General features: G+C 42.5%; 2 protein-coding genes across 3 annotated transcripts in view; one reads left to right on the top strand and one right to left on the bottom strand.

Annotated features, from left to right (window-relative positions):
* Positions 1-14811, top strand: part of CLDN10 (claudin 10) — a 56116-nt gene extending 41305 nt beyond the window's left edge. The window contains exons 1-5 of one of the 2 annotated variants that reach the window (XM_057401144.1): positions 648-958; positions 7401-7562; positions 7727-7808; positions 13616-13723; positions 14439-14811. In XM_057401144.1, coding sequence (XP_057257127.1) covers positions 739-958; positions 7401-7562; positions 7727-7808; positions 13616-13723; positions 14439-14553 — 687 coding nt within the window. In that variant the 5' untranslated portion in view covers positions 648-738 and the 3' untranslated portion in view covers positions 14554-14811. Of the gene's footprint in view, positions 1-647; positions 959-7400; positions 7563-7726; positions 7809-13615; positions 13724-14438 lie in introns of those variants that run through there. The other variant, XM_057401145.1, reaches the window with a different exon arrangement.
* Positions 14812-15914: 1103 nt separating this feature from the next.
* DZIP1 (DAZ interacting zinc finger protein 1) overlaps positions 15915-24823 on the bottom strand; it is a 41829-nt gene continuing 32920 nt past the window's right edge. The window contains exons 15-21 of the mRNA XM_057401121.1: positions 24469-24664; positions 23978-24107; positions 23736-23786; positions 22641-22843; positions 22158-22288; positions 17588-17759; positions 15915-16795 (exon numbers count right to left, since the gene is read on the bottom strand). Of these exons, the coding sequence (XP_057257104.1) occupies positions 16713-16795; positions 17588-17759; positions 22158-22288; positions 22641-22843; positions 23736-23786; positions 23978-24107; positions 24469-24664 (966 nt within the window). The 3' untranslated portion in view covers positions 15915-16712. The remainder of the gene's footprint in view (positions 16796-17587; positions 17760-22157; positions 22289-22640; positions 22844-23735; positions 23787-23977; positions 24108-24468; positions 24665-24823) is intronic.

Raw genomic sequence — 24823 nt, 5'->3', positions numbered from 1 at the left:
AGCTGCAGGCTCAAATGCCAGTGCATTAAGACTGAGATAGAAAAGCCCAGTTCATCACTACACATTGCAAAACCAGCTATTAAAAGCTGTATCCTCTGTGGATGGGTAGTAACAGGAGCACAGATGAAATCCAGAGTGTTCAAAAAGCCTTGCTATGTCATTTCAAAAGCTTACCTCCTCGTATGAACCTGGAGCGCTCGATATGGTTGGCACATATGTTTTCTACAAGCATTGCTCAGAACTAACCCCCGCACGGCTATTTTGGAAGGGGAAAAGGAGAGCGTCTACATGCAGAAGGAGATGCAAACCTGAAACTACTAATGCTAAGGAAGCATCTGCCGCGAGGCTGCCCGCTCTCCCTGCGACGCTCACCTGCGGGGCAGGGAGAACCCAAAGCCTCTTTAGGGGCCGCCCCGCTGTTTGCCCGGGGCTTTGGTGTCGGGGCTGTTCTTTATTGCCCCCGCGAGGGGCGCTCCGCTCCGGGGCGCGGCCGGGGGACCCCGGGGAGGCGCCGGGGGCCGGGCCGGGCGGGGCGGGGGGGCTCCGGGAGCTCCCTCTGCTGATTGGGCTGCGCGGCCCAGGGCTGCCGCCGCCACCGCCCCGCTCCTCCGGGCTCCGCTCCGCCTGCCCCAGCCGCTGCCGCTGCTGCCGCCGCCGGGTCTCCGCCGCTCCCGGGCTGCCGCCGCCGCGGCTCCGCGCCGCTGCCCGCCCGCCCGCTGACTGCTTGCTGCCGGGCCCATGGCGAGCACGTCGGCGGAGATCATCGCCTTCCTGCTGACCATCTCGGGCTGGGTGCTGGTCTCCTCCACGCTGCCCACCGACTACTGGAAGGTGTCCACCATCGACGGCACGGTCATCACCACCGCCACCTTCTGGGCCAACCTCTGGAAGACCTGTGTGACCGACTCCACCGGCGTCTCCAACTGCAAGGACTTCCCATCCATGCTGGCGCTGGACGGTCAGGCTCCCGCCGAACCCCATCCCAATTTCCCTACCACACATCTCACCTTCCGTGCCGGTCTGCAGGGCTGGGGGCTCCGGGGCTCCTCCCGGCGGGGCCGGCGGGCAGCGGGGGTCCGGGGAGTTGTGATCAGGGCCGGGGGGGCGGCTGGGACCCCGGGAAGGCAAGTGCCCTCATGTCCCCTAGCAGGTGGCAGAGCACTAGCTGTGCACGCCCGTGGAAGTGTCTTTTAACCCCTAAAACCTGCCGATTGAGGTTGTATTTGGAGCCCAACCGCCCGGTTTAGCTTCTCTCACTGCCTTCTTGTTTTTCCCCCATCGGAAGACTCCATGCGTGTGGATTTGACACAAGAAGAATGCAGAGGAATTTTTCTTGCTGGTTTATTTCCCGACCGTCGTGACATTCCTCTTTTCCTATGGCTTCGCCAGCCATGCAATGGTCGGTGGAGAAGAACAAGCCTTGGCGTCGTTTTGTTTTAATTAATGTTCCTTTGCTTCTCTTGCTAAGCGGTTATTAACTGGGATGTAATTGCGTCGTTGATAAATGACAGTGCAAAAGCTTGGGGCAGTAAGGGATGCAAAGGTATGCAGAAGCAAGGCATAGTTTTACAACAGAGTTATTTTGTGTAAAGCTGAGAGTTTTGCTGCAGTGCCTAAAACTAAAGGCCGAGTTAGTGGGGTGTCCCTTCCTTGGTTGAGGGGAAACATTTTTGCTCTTTAAGGAAGGCCTAGCGGGAAACTGTCACTGCAGGAAATCTGTGCAACTGGACTTTCAGTTGATAAATCTGCACTGGTTATGATAGAATGATTGGGGTTGAAAGGGACCTTAAAGGTCATCCAGTTCCCAACCCCCTACTACAGGCAGCAACACCTTCCACTAGACCAGGGTGCTCAAAACCCCATCCAGGCTGGCCTTGAACACTTCCTTATGGCTGGCAGAAACAGGGAAGGTGCAGATGTCATCAGCTTACATAGTCTCAGGAATGGCTATAGAGAAAGGGAGCAAAAGTTTTTAAAATCATGGCACATTTTCCAATTTTTTATAGCCGTAACAACGCAACATACAATGTCCCAGGGGCTTTGATATAAAAAATCAGGCCTACTGTTCACAGTCTGGCCAGACATTCTCTCTGCAGTGGAGTCTGAGGGTGGATTTTGTAGTGAAAGGTTTGCTTAAATGAAAGTGTGTTAATGAAATCACTAACAGTGATAAATATTATCATTACAGGGATTAATATTGTCATGAAGCTAATTAATATCAATATCAGAAAACCTCTGTAGGGCTAAAATATGTCAAAATACTAAAAAGAAGTAGTGCAGGCATCCTTTTAAGCATCACTATTGCAGGATGCTTCCTTTGGGTAGAGAAGTAGCATACCCCAGACCTTCTCTTGACACAGCCCCATGGTGACAGAGGGGGTTACTGGTTCCTCCGAAGGGGTGGAACAGCTGGTGGGCCTCCATTTGCATCAGTCACTTTATGGCCAAGTGCAGCAGCCAAGAATACGGTTTCCAGGCTTGGGCAAGGAGCTGTGGTCTGGTGCAGGCCGGCACAGAGTGATCGCTGGTGCGTAACCTTTCAGATCCACTGAATCTATTGTTCAGCTGTTCTTTTAGTTTTGGGTTAATCTGGGTTTTAGAGTAAGAGAAGTGTAGTTACAACATGTATAGAATTGGGAACATTTGAAATTCCAAAGAAGAAACTTGACAGCAAAGTCCTTACCATCCCTTTCTCCAAACACTTGTGTGTTGAAAGCTTGTGCGTTGGGTAACAAGTTCCAACAACTTCCCCAATAAATGAGTTTCTGAGGCATCTTCTTCACAGGTGAAGCAGCCATCAGAGCACTAACTCATTTAGGGCAGAAGTCAATCTGACATGCTTCTCTGGAAGGGCTATATCCCAGGCTCCTGGCCAGGGTGTTTATCAGTAGCGGAAGGTTCTTGGCTTCAGTGTTGCTCAGTGACATCTCTAAATGCTATGGGGTGAGATCCTCATTCCCAGACACAACATGAATGAAAGTCATGCTGGAGAGAGGCTAACATAACCCCCAGCTCCGGCCAGGCAGTGAGGGATGGAGCAAAAGGGCACCCACCAGAGTGAGAGGTGTTTTCAGTAGCTAGCCTAGCCTGGACTGCCCTCCTCATGGTTACAGGCCCTACTGGGAACCCGTCAGCGCCCGACAGTGGGTGTGTATATTCCCCTTTTGACCCAAACCCTTCCCCAGTGCAGGGGCTGTGGTGCATCACCCATAGCTTAGGATTGGTGTGTCAGCATGAAGCTGAATCAGCCTCACCCCTCAAGTAGCCTCTTCCTTCCCTCCTCTTCTTCTTCGCACTGACTTCAGTGGCTAAGCTGGATCCCAGTCCCTGGGATCAGGAGCATGGGAACTTCTAGTTGAAGATGTCCCTGCTCATTGCCAGGGGGTTGAACTAGGTGACCTCTGAAGGTCCCTTGCAACCCAAACTATTTTATGAATCTATGATTCTTCATTCCATCCCCAGATGGGGGACTCAGAAGACATAAAAAAAGGCAGATCAGATCTGACTTTCCATTTTCCCTCAAATGTTTGTGAGCGGAAGCAATAACCCTGTAGAGATATATATAGCAATGACATGTAGCTCTCCTCCAAATGGTAGGGCAGGACTGGGAAATTACTAGAAATACTTTTGCTGCCCCAGGGAAAGGTGGTTCTGCTCCATTCTTTCCTCATGGATCTGGAGAGGATTTGCCTCACAGAGTGATTCCTCTTCTATGGAAATGTTTTTTTGTCAAATCTGAAACCTCTGAGTTTTGCTGGACTTCTTGTCCAGAGAGACTGCTCAGGTCTGCCAGAGGATCAGAGGCAAAACGGCAGGTAAGAAATCAGGCTCTCACTATGCCAGTGGCTGAGGCTCTCCCATGGGATGCAGAAGAAGTCCTTCTTTCTTCAGGAGCAGTGTCATAATTCAGGTCAGAGTGATCCAGAGATGGTTCCCCATTACCCTTGTTTTAGTTTGCATCACAAACTGGTCTTGGGCTGTGGTCCCCAGGTTGCTGAGGGTGGTATTGTGTTGGGGCTGCCTCAGTGGCTCTCAGGCCACCACAAGAGTGGCCACCACGAGAGTGGCCACCAGAGAAAATTGAATGTGATGCCCTTCCACCTTTATGCATACATAATCAATTTGGCCAGCCCTTGTTAAGGAGCCAGCCCCACATTCTGTGTGCAAGCAAAAATGTTCTTGCTGTCTGTGGGACTCAAAAACACTTCAGGTTTACTTTTGTGTGCTACTGGGCATGGGTGGAAACTTAGTGATGAAATCACCTCTGCAAATGAGGACGTACCAGTTTCCATGTCTCCAGCAATGGATCCAATGACCTTTTGCAAGAACAAAAATGTATTTATGAGCTAAAAGAGGGTATTAGAGCTTAGGAGAACATACAAAAGCAATAGGTGTGTACTTCTGGAAGGAATCTGTGCTTTATCTGTAAGGCAACCTCTTATATTTCATATGATGCAGACTTCAAGATGCCACCAGAGGCATTTACTGTGAAAGTGACAGTCCCCAGAGCGTGGCGCATATATATATATATATATATATATATTTATTTATTTATTTCTGAGTGTTATATGATATGGATATATGAATTCCTCCTAACTCTTTGTGAGCATGAGAGGCAAGCATGAGAGCAGCGAGGCAAGAAAGATGAAGTTCTAGAAAGATTAATTTTAATGCAAGACAAAACACATTTGTTTTAAAAAAAAAAAAAGCCTTGAAATTGGTTTCTCTTGGAATGCTGCTAAACATGACTTTATGAGTAATGCATGTTTGCTTGTCTGCTTGAAACACATGGGGGTTTGTTGCTTGGGAGCTTCATTTGGGTGGTCAGTACATATAGAACAAACTTCCTGCAGGAGCTGGCATAAATACAGACAATAGACATTTGGAAGGGGGATGGTCTTTGGTCTTGAGTGGAGGAATGTGAAGAAATAGGCAGCTCCCCTTTACATTTCTCTGAATGATAAGCCTTAGTAAGCAGTGTAATGTTCTTGCTTTCCAGGAGGCAAAGAAGAAGTTTAGTTACTCTTACAGCCAAATGCTATACATAGTTTTAACTTCAGGTCCATGAAACAGGAAGCCGGATTTGGTGAAAAGGTTGATTATACCCTTTGATGCTTCCTAATGCTCCAATCAACTTAGTGGGACTGACAGGGTCTTCTGCTCTTCCATGTTACTGGTGTAGATTGTGATCTAACTTTTCCATACATTTTGTTCTAAAAACATGTGCCAGTTGGGTGATTGCTGTGGTGAACTGAAACATGTGCCCGCTGCAGCTGCCCTGCCCAATTTGGTGAAATATTTAGTGAGGAAGGTTATTCATTCAGCAGAACTGAGCAGGCCTCCAGCTCACGCTGTTTATAATTGAAAATGATTTCTGGGTGAGTGAGTTAATTATTTCTTGCTGTCTCACTACCCTCTACCTATTGTAAAACCGTGTACTGACCTTCAGGAACTGCTAAATTTCAGCCCTGTGGTTCCCAGCATATGCTGGTTATTTTGTTTGGGGTGAATATTTACTGTTTCTCCTAGGAGGTTTGGGCATAAATAAAAGTTTACAGGACCTCCGGGTAAATGTGTTCATGGTTCAGCACTTTAATGTGTCAATTAGCTGCTAACAGTGTCAATAAATTGGACCTGTCAAAAATAATAGCTTCTTTGCCAGTCTTCCTCTCCTGCTTTACCTTTGTGCTACAGGAAATACATCACACACCACCAAAAGTAGTAAAAGCCAATTTTTCCATGCCTACAGCAAAAAATTAACAAAGCAGAACTGCTTTCTTCAGGCTTGAGTCTGGCACAAATGACTCTGTCTCTTACGTTCCAACATGCGAGTCGTATGACAGTTACAGTCATGGACCATTGTGTTTCTATAACAGATGGGCTACAAAAACATGTTGCAAATGGAAGATAGTCTATGTATGCCAACAGAGGTAGATATATGCCAGTAAGTTGTGTGCAGCACAGCACTTGAATTCAGTAGGAATGGTGAAACAGGGTGTTATGTGCCACAAATTGCTTCTTGTGTGCTGCGTGTTGCACAAAGCTGGGAATTAAGGGTGGGTGCGTGTGCATGTTGAACACTCTTCGAACACAGAGTGGTCATCCTGGAGCCCATTGGCCTCCAGCAGCGGCTAAAGTGGCTGGCACTAAGGAGAGCAGAAGGCAGCCAGGCAGCAGTGGTAGCCACCTGCAGCGCAAGGGCCTGCCAGCCAGACACAGATTTCTCTTTAATGAATGTATGCAGTCTCTTTCTGAATCTCTGTAAACCTTTAGCATCCACATACCGTATGGAAAGGAGTTCCACAACTTTGTTATATGAACAAACACGCTTTTCGTTTGGAATCTGCTGCCTTCTATTTTTATTAGGTGTCCTCTATTTCCTGCCTTTATATATTTATTTCCTATAAATGAAAGACTTTTATGCATGAGGGATGGTGATCTCTTGTTATTATGTAAAATTTGCTGTAATAGGCAATGGAAACGTGGTTTAGCTCTCAACATTTTCACTGACTGGAGATCAAAGCGAAAACGATGAATGCCCCAATAGTGGAAGTACATTTTCATTTTAAATGAGATGTAACAACAGGTTATAAAGAAAAACATCTTGTGATGGTTATTCAGCTGTGTAAGATTGCAGCATTCCACCCTGTAAACAGTGATATGAGATTATCACAGTCTTTCAATTACAAGATATTCTTGGAAGAGAGAAGAGGCCAAGCAGCCCATTGTCCTGCTGAAAGGCTCTGCCAGCTCAGGGCAGTGTCAGCCAGCACAGCAAAGCTGTATGTAGCTAAAGCCAGCCAAAAGCCATTTGTCCAGGCTTACATATGACAGTGGTTTGTTTTATCTCAAGGGTCTACTGCCGTCTGTGAAGCTGAGCAAGCATGTGATTTTCTTGCAGAATGCGGGCCTTCTTGGTGAATCCACTCCAAATCAGTGGCATGTACAGGCAGGCCCAGGACCCCAGCCAGTGTCACTGCTGCCAACCTGCTGCTTGTTGTATTACATTTGCAGCATACACACAAGAAGACTGACTTATTTTATGCACACAGAGTAGCTCTGGAACCTGTGACAGCTATTGCACAGACCATGTGGAGCTGCTCTTCAAAACCTCTTGGGTACAACCTCTTGCAGATACTATACAATGGGATTATTTTTTCGCAGCCCTGTATACCATAGTGTGTCTCTTATAAACTGGGCTCAGGTGATGATGCCATGTGAAGGGCACACGTCACTTTGAAGAATACATTCAATGAATGGCAAGTTGACATCAGTCCAGCCAAGGTCTGACTGGATTTGCAATAGTGAAGAGTGCCTATCACTGCACGGAGGGAGAGGAGCTACAGTGAAACCCATTGTGGTCCCAGTTCTCACATTAGCCTTACTCTTTCTCACTGCAGGTTACATCCAAGCCTGCAGAGGACTGATGATCTCCGCCGTGTGCCTGGGCTTCTTCGGTGCCATTTTTGGACTGGTTGGGATGAAGTGCACTAAAGTTGGAGGCTCTGATCAGACTAAAGCAAAAATAGCTTGTTTAGCCGGACTGATTTTCATACTCTCTGGTAAATATACTTTATGTCTCTAAGTTTATGTATTTGAAGTCATATCAGAGCTGCTTCTTTTCCGCAGAAATCCGGGCACAATTCTCCATGACTTCATTGGCTTCAGGGTCAGGCCCAAAGCTCTTCTGCTGGCTCCACTGAATGGTTTGTCTTATGCTTTTCAGGGTTGTGCTCTATGACTAGTTGTTCCCTGTATGCAAACAGGATTACGTCTGAGTTCTTTGATCCTTCTTTTGTTGCACAAAAGTAAGTACTTTCCTATACCCATAAATCTTTCAAAGATGTAGACCTTAAGTTTCGTACTGTGCACCAGAGCCCTTTTAGACAGAGCGTGTGCTTCTCCTTTATGGCGGAGGAGGAGAGTGGGCTGCAGTTTTACTTGATCACGTTTTCCAACTGGAGTATCCATGTGCTGAGATTTAATAATTTAACCTGCCGGTAGGGTGATTTATTGCTCTGTCATCTTTGTGCCCAGGCTCATTGGAGCTTAGCAGGGTTCTGCCCTGCTTACTGCAGAGCAGAGTGGGTTAATCAGAAGTGAAGCTTGTGGTTTTGTCAGACGTGCAGCAAAAGGATTGCACAAGACAGGCACTCATTGGGTGCATCATTCAATACAAGAGGAAGAAAATTATTTCCTCAAGCTTTCGAGAGGTGGTTTCCATAAAGGTGTTGAGCACTGCGCAGTCCTGACTCCTCTTGAAGAGAGGTTTCTGCAGGCTGTGTGGACTTTTCACTGACAGATGTTCAAATCCAGGTGACTGAAATTTGGATCATAAATCTTGTTGTAATCCATGATCTTATATGCACAACAGGATCCATACCAGAAATAAAGAGCATCCCTAAAGACTCCATTTAAGGTTGTGCAAGTTCTTAGGACCTACATAGGCAGCAATTCACAAACCAGTGCTTGGATTTTGGATCACGTGTTCACTACCAGGTCTGAAAACACTGGCTGTGAATTACAGCATCAAAGACTTTACTATTTTGGCTTCTTACATAATGTAGATTTATCTTTAAATGGGGCTTTGAGCAACTTGGTCTAGTGGAAGGTGTCCCTGCCCATGACAGGGGGTTGGAACTGGGTGGTCTTTGAGGTCCCTCCCAACCCAAACCATTCCATGATTCTGTGATCTTTAAAGGCAAGAATTGCAAAGTGTTTTTGGTGGTGATTTCAGGATATTTCAAGCATTGGGTATACATTTCTCTGAGACCCAAGTAAGGGCTCAGTAAGGAACCCTGGGCATTTTCTGTTTCTCCTTGATAGGAAGAAAATGGTCTGAATAAATAGCATTAACTGGATCCATATTTGCGGTAGGCTGGCACCTGCAGCAGTAGGGCTGTCCCATCTTGAAAATGAATTCATATTAGTTTCCTCCATAATTCTAATACAGTTTCTGCTTGTTTGGTACAGTAAGGACAGGATCAAAAGGCCTCCAAAAGAAACAAGGTTGTGAGGTACTGTGAAGAAAACGGATCTGTCTATATAGCCCAAAGTTAATTATTCATCAGGCTTACTGTTCCCTAGTGAAAAATGCCGTGGTTGTTGCCAGAAGTCCCTTTCCTACACTGTATTCCTACACTCTTTTGCTGCAAAAGAGCAAGCAAACCCGGAAGTAGATTTTTACTGCGAGGGAATGGGAAATAGTGAAATAAAGGTGGCAAAACATCCTCTGCAGGAATTCCTTTTTTCCCTGGACAACCAGCATAGCTCAGCTGTGGGCACACGTAATCATGACTGCAAAGATAAAGGCAGAGAGGAAAGCCAGAAGCTGTAATTTGAGTTCTGCATGGTGTGTGGAGCTCATGCAATGGCCTTGTGTTGAATGAAGCTAATGGTGGCATTCAGCATCTTCCTCTCTCAATCAGTGTAAAATATGTTGGAGTAATGTATTTCACTGCCATCTGCCAACTGATATGCATTGTGGAAGCATTTAATTTGCTTCACTGTACATTGTGAAGATTTGGCATTGGCTCTTCACTGAGAGGGTTTCAGCCTTTCACCTTTTACTGCACATTTCCCTCCTGAAGTTATTCTGGCAGTGTTAAGGACAAGCTTGAGATACTGTTAGTGGATAAACAAAGTGACACAAGGTGTTTAGCATCATCTCGGCTGTCAGAATTTCCCTCCAGCCTTCTGCATTTGGAAGAGGCACCCTGCCTCCATATGGGTGCAGGAGGAATCAGACACCTGCCTATAGTTGTTCCCCAATAGACTCCTGGTTTAAATGGTGTACCTAACTGAGGAATGACAGGTACCAAAAGGACAGCCTAAACCCCACCTTACTTAGAAAAAAACCTTAGGCTGGATTTTGTATCCCGATGCAATCTTTTGCATTGCCAGTTTAAGACAGGTTCAAAGGAATTGCTTGACCATACGTAATAACACACTTGGAGGCATCCTGTGCCAAGGTATCCCGTGCTGGCTTTGCGGCACGGGATACCTTGGTGCTTGCAGCCAAAGTGGATTTAGTTTTTCTTCAGACACCTCTAATAGGGAAAATCTATGCATCTCTTGCTGTTTTGTTCACGTTGCATCCCACAGTTTCTCTTAGGAAACTATTTTGTCACTCTACTACTTCCAGTTAAAAACCCCCTCCTCTCTAGACTTTTTCCTCTTTGTCCCTTGCCACAGTTTGAACTCCATAAGCATGATCATTCGTACTAATAAATGGGTTTAGTTCATCCAAATTATCTGACTAACTTCCCATTCTCTTTTATGGAGAATCATTTCCCTTCATCTTGCTTGTCTTGGAATGGATTGTGCACAGTTCACACAGGCCCTCTCTCCACATTTAAACCTATTACATTTAAAAGTGTTACATTTAAATCTAGTTTTTATTTTCCAAGGATTTTTTTCTTATTGCAAGAATAAGAATCGGACATTCAAAGTGTGCATTTCCCTCAGGTAGTTGTGCTGATTCTGTTGGGGTTTTTCATACGATAAGGGTTTTTTTTACATACTGGATTTTGATGGGAGGTTAGGGTTGGCTTCTTAAATGCTGAAAAGATGGATTGGGTAAAATCCAGGGGACCGTAATGTCCTGATTTCAGCTGGGATAGAGTTATTTTCTTCCTGAACCACAACACGTACTCAGATTGATACACAGGTGAAAATTTTAAGTCTTCCTCATAAGCACCAGGGTAAATCAGAAAGTTGTTCATCTGTTTAAAGATGTGGAAGAAAGACCAATCAGGCCACCTCTGCAACCCATTAATCTAGCCATGCGGCAACCACCTGAGAAGGGTTTGTATATGCAACCTGTTTATCCATGTTGTAACAATAGCTATATATATAAAGTAACAACTATATATAACACACACACATATATATATATATATATATAGTAACAAACGTTGCTTACAAAGTAGAAACAATCTTAAGAACAAAGGCAGGACACCCCGTCTTCTTTCCCAACGCTTAGGCAACAGCCAGGTAACCCTTCTCTACCCAATTAAACCCAATGTAACCTTGATTTCTTTTCTGTGCAACTGAAGAGCTTCAGGAGGGGAGATGGCAGTTTGTCTCCTCAGCCTCTCCTATGTTAGCCTTGGGCCAACTGTTCAGTGTTGTTAGGTGGAAATGTGGAAATGATCTTGTGTTTCACAGTTTCTAGGCAAATGGTCTTGGCAAGCAAGTTGTTACAGCAACAGCCTTACTGAATCTTAGTCCAGATATGTTCTCCAGCTCTGCAGTGGTCTGCACTGACTTTCGTGGGGAGTCTAACCCTGGTCCATGTACTTTAGGGGTGCTCTGGCAGTACCTGTGGGGTTTGAGGGGTCCCTAGCCTGAGGCTTACCTCACATTGGTGTTAGTCACTTTGATCTGCCTTTACAGCTTGTTAAAATAGGTGCCTTGGGGTGTTCTAGAAGCGAACTTTGTGTGTATTAATTTCTTGCATGTTGACTATAACGGGATCCTAGGTGAGGAGCTCTGACGTAGATACCCGTTTCTAATCAGAGAACCCCCAGTCCCTGAGCAGACAGAAATCTGATCAAGTCTTGTGAAAACCATGGTCAGAAAGGTGAGAATAGTTAGAATAAAAGCTGTACACGTTTGTCAGATTACCAAGTCAGAAGAAGCCGGGTGCAGAGTTTCCTAGGGTGCAAGGCGACTGAGCTATGGTTTAATCTGGGGGTTGGGTGCCTACGTCCCACCCACACTGGGTATTGAAAATGTTTGGGGAAATCTGATCCTTTTTTTAGCAAGGGGTGATAAATAAAAACTCTGGTTAGATGATGTGGACAGAAAATGAAGAAGCCTAGAGGTTAGAGCATTAGCAGGGCCATGAAGAGTCAGGAGCAAGCCCTCATCAGTATCCTACCTCTGAGCTCCAGTGTCTCCGTCTCTTGTTGGCAGTAAGTCCCTGAGTCAGCAATGACTTGAACCTGGATATTCATAGCATCCAGGATTGGTATCCCAAGTGTGGCTTTTTATCCTGTGTGCCTTTTTGGTTTTTTTAAAGTCTGTGCTTAACCTTTGGTTAGACTCTCAGGAAACATGGAAAAGTGATCTGTTTCTTCTCCAGCCAGTGTTCACCCTCGTGTAACCTGTTACAGAATTTGCTAGATCATTTTCTGGGTGTCTGCTCACAGGCAATTTCTGAGTGTTGCTGCGGTGTCACCTTTGTAAAGGCACAAGTTTTGTAGAACAGCTTACAGGTGCTTTCAGTTACGTATTTTGGCTCATGTGAAATTAGGGTCTCTTCACATGGAAGTGTTCAGAACTAGCTGAAAAGCATGCAGCTGCACTGTGAACAGTCATTCGGTTGTACAGGGAGGCTGTCAAGTGGAGGGTTTCATTCGGCTACCTCACCAGAGCTTACACTAAATAAACAGACTTACTAACAAAGGCCTGAACCGCGCAGGCACCTGACCAGTAACTGTGGCTGAATCAGGGACAGGGGCCTGTGTTTTCAGTGCAGGATGCCAGGAGTCAGGAAGAGATAAAGGTTTCCTCAAGGAGGAACTGGAGCAGAGAAGAAGGAGCGAGAGGCACACGATCTGTCCTAACAGTGAGGAGTAAGAGACTGTTGGGCCTGTCCTCTAATGCAGGTCATCCTGAAAGTGTTTTAAAGAGCTGTACCTCTGGCAAAGAGCCGGGGAATAGACCAGACAAGTGACAGACATGGTTTGCTGCTTGTCTTGAAGCTCCAGAGATCAGGCTGTGGGTGCTGAGCAAAGATGAGGAAAGAGTCTCTTCCCCATGCCCTTCTTTTCCTTCATTTCCTACTGTTACTTTAGAAACGTGGACTCACCCTTGCGTGATAATGCTCCTAAAGCGCCACCATCTCCTCTCAATCTCAAAGTGAGCTGTTTCTGGCTGCAAACACTTTGTGGCTGCCCTGGAGCAGAGGGCATGCCCATTGGTGACGTGGAGCTGAGCCCAACAGCTCAGAGAGGAGACAGAACCCAGCCGCAGGGACTAGATAAGCAAGAGATGCTGGCGTGTGCACAGATGTACACCTGCATATGTGTGCATGTATGTATGTATCTGTATATGCATATATCAGCTACATCTGTATGTGCATGTGCATGTATCACGTGTGTGTATATATGTTGCATATGCATATTCTGTATATGTACGAAACACTCAAGTTTTAAGCAGGGTGAGTGTGGATAGGGAGGGGGAGAGATCCTACAAGCCAGAGGGAAGAGTTAAGGAGAGCTGTTGGCAGCAGCAGCTCTAGTCACAGGCTCAGCAAAGCCCCAGTCAGTTTGGGAGCCAACAGAAACAAACCTGAAATGCTTTAAAAGCACTGAAGAATCACACAGTGCCACAGCCAAGCTATCCAGGAGGAGACGTGGAAAAGCCAGGCACCCTGGAGAGAAGCATCACCCAAGTGTACCACAGGGACAGAGTTTGCTACCCACGGAAGAGGGGAATAATGAACAGAATGTGGGTGAGTGGCAGAGCTGCTGATTTTGCAATGAATAATGTGTCAATGGAAAGCTATTCAGGAACAAATAAAATTTAGTTCTTTTATGCTGAAAAAAACCAAACCCTGGTAAATCCATGCTCTGTGTTGTTAAACCCATTTATTAACTTCCTGCAGGTATGAATTAGGAGCAGCTTTGTTCATTGGATGGGCTGGAGCTTCACTCTGCATAATTGGTGGCAGTATATTCTGCTTCTCAATAGCTGAAAACAGCAATTCTCCAAGGTAAAACACAAGTTGTCCTTATCCAAAGAAATCAATACTAGCACATTTGTACCCACTATGTGTATACGGTTTGATTACTTTTCCAAAACACTTTGTAGTGAGGGTCAGAAAAAGATGGTGTGGATGTAAGAAAATAACGGGATTTAAGGATAATGCTCTGTCCATCATTAATGTAATTAAAGAAAGCTATTAAACAAGAACTTACATATACATCATAAATTTACTGCAGCTGAGAAAAAATGCATATTCAGTGACGTAGGAAAAGTGGTCAGGTCACTTCACAGGTGTGAATAGGCAAGTTTCTTTACTCCAAATCATCAGATCAAAAATGAGGGAGGTGAAGGACAGCAGTGGTGGCAGCAGGACCTCCAGCAGCAGAAGAAGGTAATAATGAGGCACAGCTGCAAGGACTAACTACTTCATAGGATCTGCCACAGCCCAAATATTTCATGATTGGGCCCTAATTTACTTAGCTGTGAACAAGGGATATGTGTTCATAGAAAAGTGAGTTGCAAAAAGAGATGCTGGAGGCAGAATGTCAAACCAGGATGAGACTACACAGGGAAAGGTGTCCCCCTTCACCCTCCTTTGAGATTTATCATTGTTGGAAGTACATTCTTCTTCCTTTCATCTAGTTTTATGTTACTGTAACACTTGGATGCAGAGATGTTTTCCCTCTGTGGGATAAGCTGTGAATGGTTGATTCTCTTTTCAGGAGGGGGTATGCATATAACGGAGCCACATCTGTGATGTCTGCTCGGACAAAGGTCCAGAACAGCATTCCAGACAAAACCACACCGAAGCACTTTGACAAGAATGCTTATGTTTAAGTGTACTGTGGGAAGATTCAGAGCGTTTTAAAGATGAGTTTGTACATTTCATTCAGAATGATTTCCCCCACCCCTTACTCCAATGTACTTACCACCAAGACAATGACTTTTTAAAACATTAACTTGCAGCTTTTTACATATTGATGTAAATTTTATTATATAATATTTTACGATGGATGTTGGTATTGTAGAATTTATACCTGGAAATCATGAGCTGATGTTGCATTCTTCATAAAAATAAATGACGTATTTACCAATTTGGCTTGTCAGTTGTTTATGGGAATGGCATCACATGCATTGTTTTGACTGCATCTGTTTCTGAACTGGGTTCAGTACTGGACAAACCAACCACACTCTGTGCAGGTTAACACATAAAGTATCTCACCATTGAGTAGCAGTGACATTGGGATAGCAGAGCACATACTAATGGCAGTCCAGCCGACCACAGTCAGTGGGAATTAGGAGGCTCTTATCTCCTTATCACGCTACAGGGGTGGGAGAACCATGCAGCTTGATCAATGTGGTGCCATAGGAGTAGGAAGAGACTGAGTGAAGTGAAAATAAGTATGGGATTTGGGGAGGCAAGAGCAGGCATTAAGAAGAGTCAGGGCCAGCTGTTATGGAGAGGGTTTTGCATGGTCTAAGAGGAATGTATGCATGAGAAGAAGCATGCATGTGTGATCGTAAGCTTTCAGGTGTGTGGTGGGTCAAGCAGAGGCTGAGTGAAGCTGCAGCCCACAGGGAATTTTGTGGTGGGGAAGCCAAGGTTCCAAGATGGTTCCTACATTCTGCACCTGCGTCGTGACAGTGGGCTCCTCCCTGCCTCAGCACTCACTCCTGCTGGTGACAAATCACTTCTAGGGGGGTTGGTTTTGTTTCCTCAGGCTGGGCAGGATGGAAATCTTTTGCTCCAGAGTGGCTCCAAGCCACTGGATTAGGAAAGCAAAACCTTAGGCAATACCACCTGCTCCGCCATTGACATTCCTCAAAGTGACCAAATAAAAGCAGGCAACACTTAACAGCACTGAATTAGTTACAACACTTAAAAAAATCATCTAGTACTTTATTTTTTACCTGTCCATCAGCATGTGATGGTTTTTGAGGGAATACTCGCACAATGAGTCAGTAAATGAGATCAGAAGTTATGGATAACCACAAAATGCCTTCTGGACTGAGACCTTAAAATCACATACAAACTCAGGTCTCCCTTGAGGTTTGAACTGAGGGACCCTTGGGGTTTCAATGCATTAGTTCTTTTGGAACAAAGGTATAAATATAAAAAATTAATAGCCCTACTTATTAATGGCACAGTATGACACAAAAGGTTTTGTACCTGACACCATCTAAAATGCATCAGAACTACAAAGCCAGTTGTTCCTCTTCTACTTTATTTTGTATTTCATTAAAGTCAAAACAGTATTGTGTTTTTTAAGGAGGCAGCCGACATGAACAAAACAGAACTAAGAAAATACTTCCGGACTGGCAGGTCAGTGCTTTCCTCACCTTAGCTTCATGTTTTGGCGTGGGGTTTTTTTTCTAATGCTTGTGCTTTTATGTAAACTAAGAACCAATTCTAATGAATAAATAAATAAAAAGAATAAAGTCCCACAATATGGGGCTTTCAATAATAATCAGTTTTAGAGCTGAGGCCTTTTTTTTTTCCTTTCCATTTGGTGTTTATTGTAAACCATGGTAAAAACTTAACATTTTAATAAATGGAATTACTGTCTTTAAAATTTTCACCATTTTATATAAAGTTTATGATAAAATACAAGAAAATATGTGTTTAAAATATTTGTAAAGCAATACTCTGCAGTCACTTCTGTTCACTGGCTAACATGCTTTCTTGCAAGACCAGTTTCAATCTTTAATGTAAACATCAGAGGCAAAATATTCAGCTCAGTGACATGAAAGAGACTTTCACCATTGAATTCATGAGAAAGAAGAATTAACTCTCAATTTTCAAACAGACATGGCCAGTAACATGTAGATGAGTATTCTTGTTTCAAATTCAGGACTGAAGACATCAGAGTTCTGCAAAGAGTACTCCTCGTTTTGTGATCAATATGAGAAATTAATAGGAATCACTTGATGTTTTCAGCCATATTTTCAACACCAACTGAATCCAAAAGTAGTGCCTCCCATCAGGAACACAGCTATTACGTATCTGAAGAATCACTCCAATCTGTTACGGTGACTAAGCTGCTTTTTAATGTGCTTGTGTTATCAGCTTCATGAAGGCCTGTTAAAATAACATAACAATATTAACAATTATTAATACTATTTTGGGGGTATTTTTACTTTGTATTTATCTATGAGATAAAATGACAAGCCATGTGAACAAACACCTGTGGACTTCAGGAAGTCTGGAATTTCAACGAATGAGGAAATTACACGTGCTGATAACACGAAGGCAGGTTCTTTGACAGAATACAATGCACAGTACAAGCAGTCAGTGTCAACGTTACTTTCCCTTTAAAAATAATCTGAAGAATCTTTATATAACTGACACAGCTTTAACCTTTACATATATTGAAATGTTAACACTAGAAACTACTATGTAAATTCTATGGAAGACTGAGGCTATTGCTTTACCAGCAGTTCAAATATTTATCTCAGCCTGGTAGGTCACTTAGATAGCTTGAACAAACCTGAAATTTTAGTATTATTACTATCAAGACTAAGTGAGAATGTTTCCCTCCTCTCTTAAATTTGGGAAGGGATTAAAAAAGCCCAATACTTGATTTTTAAGACAAGGTCAAAGCCTGATGGTACTATACTTTTTTTAAATCTCAAACTTAAGTTTCTTGGGACCTCTGTGTATTTGTGGTGTGTTATTTACATACAAGTACGTATCATAAATATCATACATGATATTTACACGACATATAACCAAGCACACAGTTGTTCTTACATGTTCCTTTCTTACAAAATACCATATATTGAGTTACAATGTGTAATACACTATACTTGAGTTCTTCTCTAGGTGTGTCAGTTGCTTAAAGCTTATAATGTAGAAGTACAAATGTGTTACCTTCCTCCTTTGGTACATTTGTCTTCGGAACAGCCCATGCATGTACCGTAGATGTAGCATTTGACTCATTTTTCTGAACTGTCAATGCCTTCTGACCTCTGTTGTCTTTCATCAATAAAATGTCATCTTCTACTGATGATATATCCCAATCATCATCATCAACTTCTGTGAACTAACAGAGAGAAGAAAAAACATGGATTTTTCCTCTGTCTATTCAAGTTGTGCTGAGATCTTCCATATACTCAGCAATGTGAAACTGCTACAGAAAAATGCACTGGCACACCCCTTTACGACATCTATCACCATAATTTTAAAATCCAAAAGACATGATACGTTTTCATGCAAGCTGGCAGGTCAGTTTGCTATATAAGCATTCTGTATACACATTAGAAAAATTTCTCATTGCAATGAAAGCCTTTTCAATTTAAAACTAATTTATTTAAAGAGAAAATGAAATAATGAAGGTTTAAAAACCCACATGTGCTTGAAGTTACAATACGTATTCCTCTTAACACTCACCATCAGCATGTACAAGCATATTTTTAATGAAGTGGAGGATTTGCATAGTGAGTTCACAAAATGAGAGTCAAGTCAAACAGAAGAACACGAAGGCAGTAAGCCTGAGGTCTGCCTTACCTCACCTGCCTGAAAACTACATATCTTCATTCAGCTTTTGAAAGAAGACTACAGCATTTCCCCGCTTGTCAATCAGATGTGGTTCAACAGAATCATGCCATTATTAGAGAGCCTAACTGGGGAAAGATGTTTTCCCACAAAACTAAAACCTTGTTTTACTGGCATCTCTCAGTATTACAATAAGATGCAGAAGGTGCTTCTATTGCACAGCAGAAAGATTCAGATGCTATTAGAAAACAATGTGAGGTATGTACATAGTAGAGAAAAATCAACAAATATGAACGTGTCATATGTCTCGAAAGAAGGGAAGAGACTGCAGTAATGCTCTACCTTGCAACATAACTCTATTTTAACAATGCAAACTTTTTCAAAACCTGACAGATCTGATCAGTGTGCTATATTATTAACATACCACGATTCAACATCTTGCTGTTTTAAACTATCTGCATTTAGAGGGTGTGTTAATGGGAAAGTCAAAGTCACATAGACTAAGAAATGCTGGAGGAAGTTTCATCAAATATTCACTAAGTCTCAACTGATTTTTAAAGTATAAAATATAGAGAAAAAAGGTCAACTTCAAACAGAAATCACTTCAAAGGGTGTAAATACACAGCACCAATCCAAACTGCTAAGAAGTTTTATTAAGTCCAGGACTTACCCTAAAAGAAATACCATTAACCACAATGTCTGGTGCAGGTAAACTCAGGTCATACATCTTCAGGTAAGCACAAAATTCATTTTCTCTAAAATGCTTCTGAAGTAACTTCTGTGAAACATGACCTTTATAAAATATACCACCCTTATAAAGGTTTATGGTATTGTGGGTTTTGAGAATGACCATTAGCAGCTGTATTTCAGCTATTAGTATTTAAGCTAATAAAAAAACCCTAGACTTTTGGAGAAACCATCATTCCAGTGGCACTTTTTGCTTATGTCTTTGGGCACCTTTGAATATCCCTCCTAAAATTTGACGAATTAACTCGAGCTATACATCTATATTTAAACATATAAATATAGATCTGAATATATGATCTGGACTCACTCCAACAGGTCCACGTCCACAGGCCCCAGAGCTAGAAGCAATACTCCAGGTAGGGTCTCAATGACAGGGGAATAGAGGGGGAGAATCATCTCCCTCAACCTTCTGGCCACACTCCTGTTTATGCAATCCTGATGACCCTCTGTACTGGGAGTGCACGCTGCTAGCTCATGTCCAATCTTTCATCCAATATCCCCAAATTCTCTCTATAGGGCTGCTCTCAATACATTCATTCCCATGTCTGTACTGATGTTGGGGATTGCCCTGACCCAGCTGCAAGACCTTGCATTTGGCCTTACTGAAGCTATGAGGTTCACACTGGTCCACTCCTCAAGCCTGTCAAGGCCTCTCTGGATGATATTCCTTCCCTCCAATGCATCAACTGCACCACTCAGCTTGGCGTCACCTGCAAACTTGCTGAGGGGGCACTCAATCCCATTATGTCATTAAAGATACTGAACAGTACTGGTCCCAGTATGGAACCTTGAGGGACACCATTTATTACTACATTCTACTTGGACATTGAGCCACCGAGTGTAATTCCTTGGACACGGCCACACAGCCAATTCCTTAGCCATCTAACAGTCCCTCCATCAAACCCAATGTCTCCAATTTAGAGGCAACAATGTTGTGGGGGACTGCCTTCCAGAGTTCAGAAGATGACATCCATAGCTCTTCCCTTATCCATTGATGCAGTCACTCCATTGTAGAAGGCCACCAATTAGCCAGGCACAATCTGCCCTTGGTGAAGGCATGTCAGCCATCTTCAATCACCTTCCAGTCTTCTGTGTGTTTCAACATATCTTCCAGGAGGATCTGTTCCATCATCTTACCAGGCACAGAGGTGAGGCTGAGCGGCTGGTGGTTCCCACAGTGATCCTTTTTACTCCTTTTAAAAATGGGTTTGCTGTTTCCCTTTCTTCCAGTCAGGGACTTCACCTGAATGCCATGATTTTTCAAACATGGAGAGTGGCTTGGCGACTACATCAGCCAATTTAAAACCCTGGGCAGCATCTTCTTCAGTCCCATGGAGGTTCAGGTTCCTCTGGTGGTCTCAAACCTGATCTTCTCCATGACTTCATGCCCCCAGTGCCTGCCTTGAGGTTCAGGGGCTTGAGGGATATGGTAAGAAAGGTTATCAATGAAAACGATGACCACTTTAAAACACACATTTTACAGCTTATTTTGCTACAGTTCTTAGCATGTGAAACTAACATAGTGGCTCACCATCTATAGATCTTTACAAAATCTAACATCCCTTAAATTTAACTAATAACATTTTACAGTCTTCTATTATCTGACATTGAAGAGAATCTGAAAGTAATATTTCTACATAAAATTACACTGAAAATAGTCATGTCTGAGCTGGTAATTTCGAGTCTGGTGGAATTTGTAGCTCCCACACAGTCAATGGACAAGTCAGGTGTCACCAACTAAAAACTAAAAGCACAAAGGCTAAACGTGATTGCCCTACAATTACATCCAAAGTTGATTAAGACAATCGCCCCTTTCTGGAAACTGAAATAGAAGAGTCACTGTTTCTGGGAGGAGTGATAATTTTCAGATTTAACTGGCAGCCAGGAAGCCCTAAAGTATCAGTTTTATTATGGATAACAGGATTCTTAGTAATTATTATTTGTTTATTTAGTGAAGAAAATATTTTCTTGAATGCTAGAACTAGTGTCTGGCTGTCTATTTCAATCTAATAACAACTACTAGAAGTCAAATAAAAAGCATTATCTGCTGTTGACTTCTGGTTTGGAGTAATTATTTTTCCTTTTAAAAACTGTTCAGGCAAAGATCAATGTGCATCATAGTAGTTTACCAATTATAAAACTGTAAACTGAGGGGAAGACTAGGACCCTAGGAGCCTGAGGGGTAAAGAGTAAGTTGTGTTAGCATTGTGAACACATGCCATACTCAAAAATGGAGTTTTCCCCCCTCATTTAAAACTTCCATATCAGATGAAGCTCTAGAAACAAAAATATTTTAAATTATTAGATAAGCAAATAAATTTTTTCCTCCATGAAAACAAGATACTAGGAAAGCAAGTAAAGAAGGGGTCTCTCTGTTACTAGAATAAGAATCACAGAATGCTTTGAGTTGGAAGGGGCCTTAAAGATCACCTAGCTCCAACCCCCCCGGCCACAGGCAGTGACACCTTCCACTAGACCAGGTTGCTCAGAGCCCCGTCCAGCCTGGCCTTGAACACTGCCAGGGATGGGGCAGCCACAGCTCCTCTGGGCAACCTGTGCTGGTGTCTCAGCACCCTCATAGTGAAGAACTTCGTAAAATCTTATCTACATCTACCTTCTTTCAGTTTAAAGCCATTACCCCTTTTCATATCCCTTGTAAAAAAATCCCTCTCCAAATTTCTTTTAGTCCTCTTTAGGTACTGGAAGGCTGCTGGAGGGTCTCCCTGAAGCCTTCTCTTCCCCAGACTGAACAAGCCCAACCACATCTTGTCTCCATAGGACAGGTGCTCCAGCCCTCTCAGCATCTTCATGGCCCTCCTCTGGACTCTCTCCAACAGGTCCACATCCTTCTTACATTGGGGGACCCACTACTGAATGCAGGTGGGGGTCTCAGAACAGGAGATAAAAATGACAGCAATTGTGCCCAAACTTTGTGCTAGCTGTTAACAATCCAGAACAGTCATGGTATAAGGTAATAAGCAGTGTACACGAAGAAGTCACTTGCCACAGCTCACTTGCTAGCCCTTTTCTATATACCAGTGCAGGCCTGCCTGGAGAAACTATCTAGCTGTAACTCCAAAACAGTATTTTAGAATGAAGTAATTCAGTTTCAAGATAGTTTCAGCATGAAAAAAAGTAATACACATATATATATAGTTCAAATATTTAATGAAATAATAATGACTACTAAAAGAGATACCTTCAGTTCTTTCACCTCTTCTTTCTTTATAAACGCCTCTGCAACATTAACCCCTCCAGCTGGTTTGTTCTTATTTCCATGGTTAGAAAGACTCTTTCCAACTTGTTCAGTCAGCTTTTGAATAACTGTTCCTAAAGTTCATAAAAGATATATTGACAGTTTCCATTCACCTGGAAGGAGCTTTACTGTAAACATCCTGGAAATCTTCCACAAAGTAGGAATAAGTAAAAGAAAGCTCTCTGAGGCAAAGATTGTGTCTTTTTCTGCACTTACATAAAAAGCATGACGCACATCTAATTTGAACTTACATCTTTAAGTACTATATTAATATAAACACATGAGCAAAAACAAAGTGCGTACAAATATATACACATTCTAGACTAGTCTGCCTTCATTAAGTTTTCTAACACAGAAATATTATCAGGAAATGGAAAATCATGCACAGCTTTTAGGACATGCATGTACAAAAGTAGGGAAAAATACCTTTTGAAGTTTTGGCAGGTGTTTCAGTTCCAACAATTCCGCTTTCCTCTGTCCCATCCATATTGCTTTTGCCAGAAGCCTTCTGAAGAACACTGACTTTGCTGCTTGATGTTTTTGACTGTTTTTGCAACAATTCTGGTGATATGTAAGACTGTTTAATGTCATCTTCATCTACTTCTTCTTCTGAACTGAATGGTGGAGTTCTATGCAAAAAAAAAAAAAAACGAAAAACAAAACACCAAAACAAAACAAACAAAACCCAAGGACTTACTGGGTTTCAGCAACTGCATTGAGATATATATATACACACACACATATATATGCACACACATATCTATATTTATTTAACCTTCCTTTCCAATAACATGCATTTTCCTTAAGTGAAAAAAACAAGAGCTCTAATATTTTAACTATACATAAAAACATTAAAAAAAACAAACCCACAAAAACCACACTGCTAAGTAAACTCAGAAATTTATCATAAAATGATCTGTTACATAGATGTGACTACTTCCATCTATGCAACTATCTTTTATGAAGTAACAGACCAATGTATAAGAAGTCTTGCTAGGCAAACAAAGACAAGCAAACGGATTAGCAGGGAGAGCAAAGATAAGGGTCAAGGAATCTGCACCACAGAACATCTGTTATGACTGTGTTAGATGAAAATAATTTAGGAAATCTTTTTTTCAGTGCAGGAAATAAAAAAGTGACATATCTGAAGTGAGTGGAATTTGAAATACTGTGCTTAATTTTGGTCATAGCAAGAAAATGTCAATAAACAGAAAAAAAAGGTCACACCAGTCTTTAACTGCTTTTAACAGGGTCAGAAAAAGCATCTGAGAAATAAACTGAAGGAAGTGATACTGCCTGATTTTACTGAATGTCCCTCTCTAGTTCACAACCAAGAAAACATCTGATAAAAGCAGAACAGGCTATCTTTCAGGGATTATAATAACAGACTCAAATAGTACTTTAAATATGAAATACGTGGTCCAGAAAGTGTTTATAGTTTTAGCTTAATTAATAATAGCTTTTGTGAATATTCAGTGAACAAAAATGTTTTCTTCAAAAATACAAGGGAACAAAACATACGTGTTGCTAGATGTCTTCTTGGCAGCAACATTTCCCAAAAGCTTTGTGGATCTAAAAACAACAAGACAAGTTGTTTCAAGACTGACAGTCAACTAAGTAAGAATAAAGTTTATAAAGAAGTAATATGAATTCTTTGCTCAGTTCTTTCAATACTAGCAGGAAATCATTACATCAGCCAAAAAACCCCAAGCCCACAGGATGGATACGTAAGCTATGAGTACTGTGAGAACAGCATCTCTTACTTGGGTGTAGAGGTATTCTCAGTGATGGCTGGTCTTTGTTCGGGTGGGCAGACAGCAGTTGCAGAACGTTTTACTTGTTTTCGTGGTGTGGCAGATGAGGAAATTCCCAGTTGATTGTGCCTCTGTTTACCTACAAGAGAAGTTATCTATTGCATCATTAGAAACAATGTTTGGTTTCTTTCATATTTAATTTCTCAAAGTAAAGATGCCTCTGCTGCAGATTATAGTTTTACAAAAAAAGAAGGAAAAAAGGTTTTTTTTCTTCAAAACAGTTCAGAGTTACCATGTGTCTTGCCAATGCAGGAGCTAAGACTTCTGCATTTAAACACAATGTCAAGAACCCTTTAAAGAAAACTGTTTAGCCGGTCATAATGATACAGAATATTTATACAACAATTTATGAAAGCAACTATATAGAAATGTTGTTAAGCAACACCTTAAACAGCAGTTACAAAACATAAGAGAATGAAAAAGCCAAAACCCGCTTTAACCTTCTGAAGGAAGCTGAGGACAGGAAACAGGTCTATTACAAGACAATGATTTCTCTTCAGCCCTAAAGCTGACTTGGCGTTCAAGATGCTCTCGAATTCGGTGAAAGTCAGGCTCTTGCTTCTGTTTGCATTCTCTAGCAGATTCAATAGCATGCAATATTTTATTTAAGCGATCACTTGGGATACCACGGACACCCTAAGGAAACAAAATGTAAACAGAGGGGCTATTATTTCTGGCATTTATATCCTAGAATCATATACACTCTTTCAAACTTCAAGTATTACAAAGCTTGGACAAAAATCATGAAAGTTGATAACACTACTTACATGTGTTGCCATATCCTTCACAGCTGTA

This window comes from Pezoporus wallicus, unplaced genomic scaffold (assembly GCF_028554395.1).
Source record: "Pezoporus wallicus isolate ANWC-B61680 ecotype Strahan unplaced genomic scaffold, APGP_CSIRO_Pwel_v1 contig_6944, whole genome shotgun sequence".
Lineage (NCBI taxonomy): Eukaryota > Metazoa > Chordata > Aves > Psittaciformes > Psittacidae > Pezoporus > Pezoporus wallicus.
Note: the sequence above shows the minus strand (reverse complement) of the source record. Positions and strands in the feature narration are given on the sequence as shown.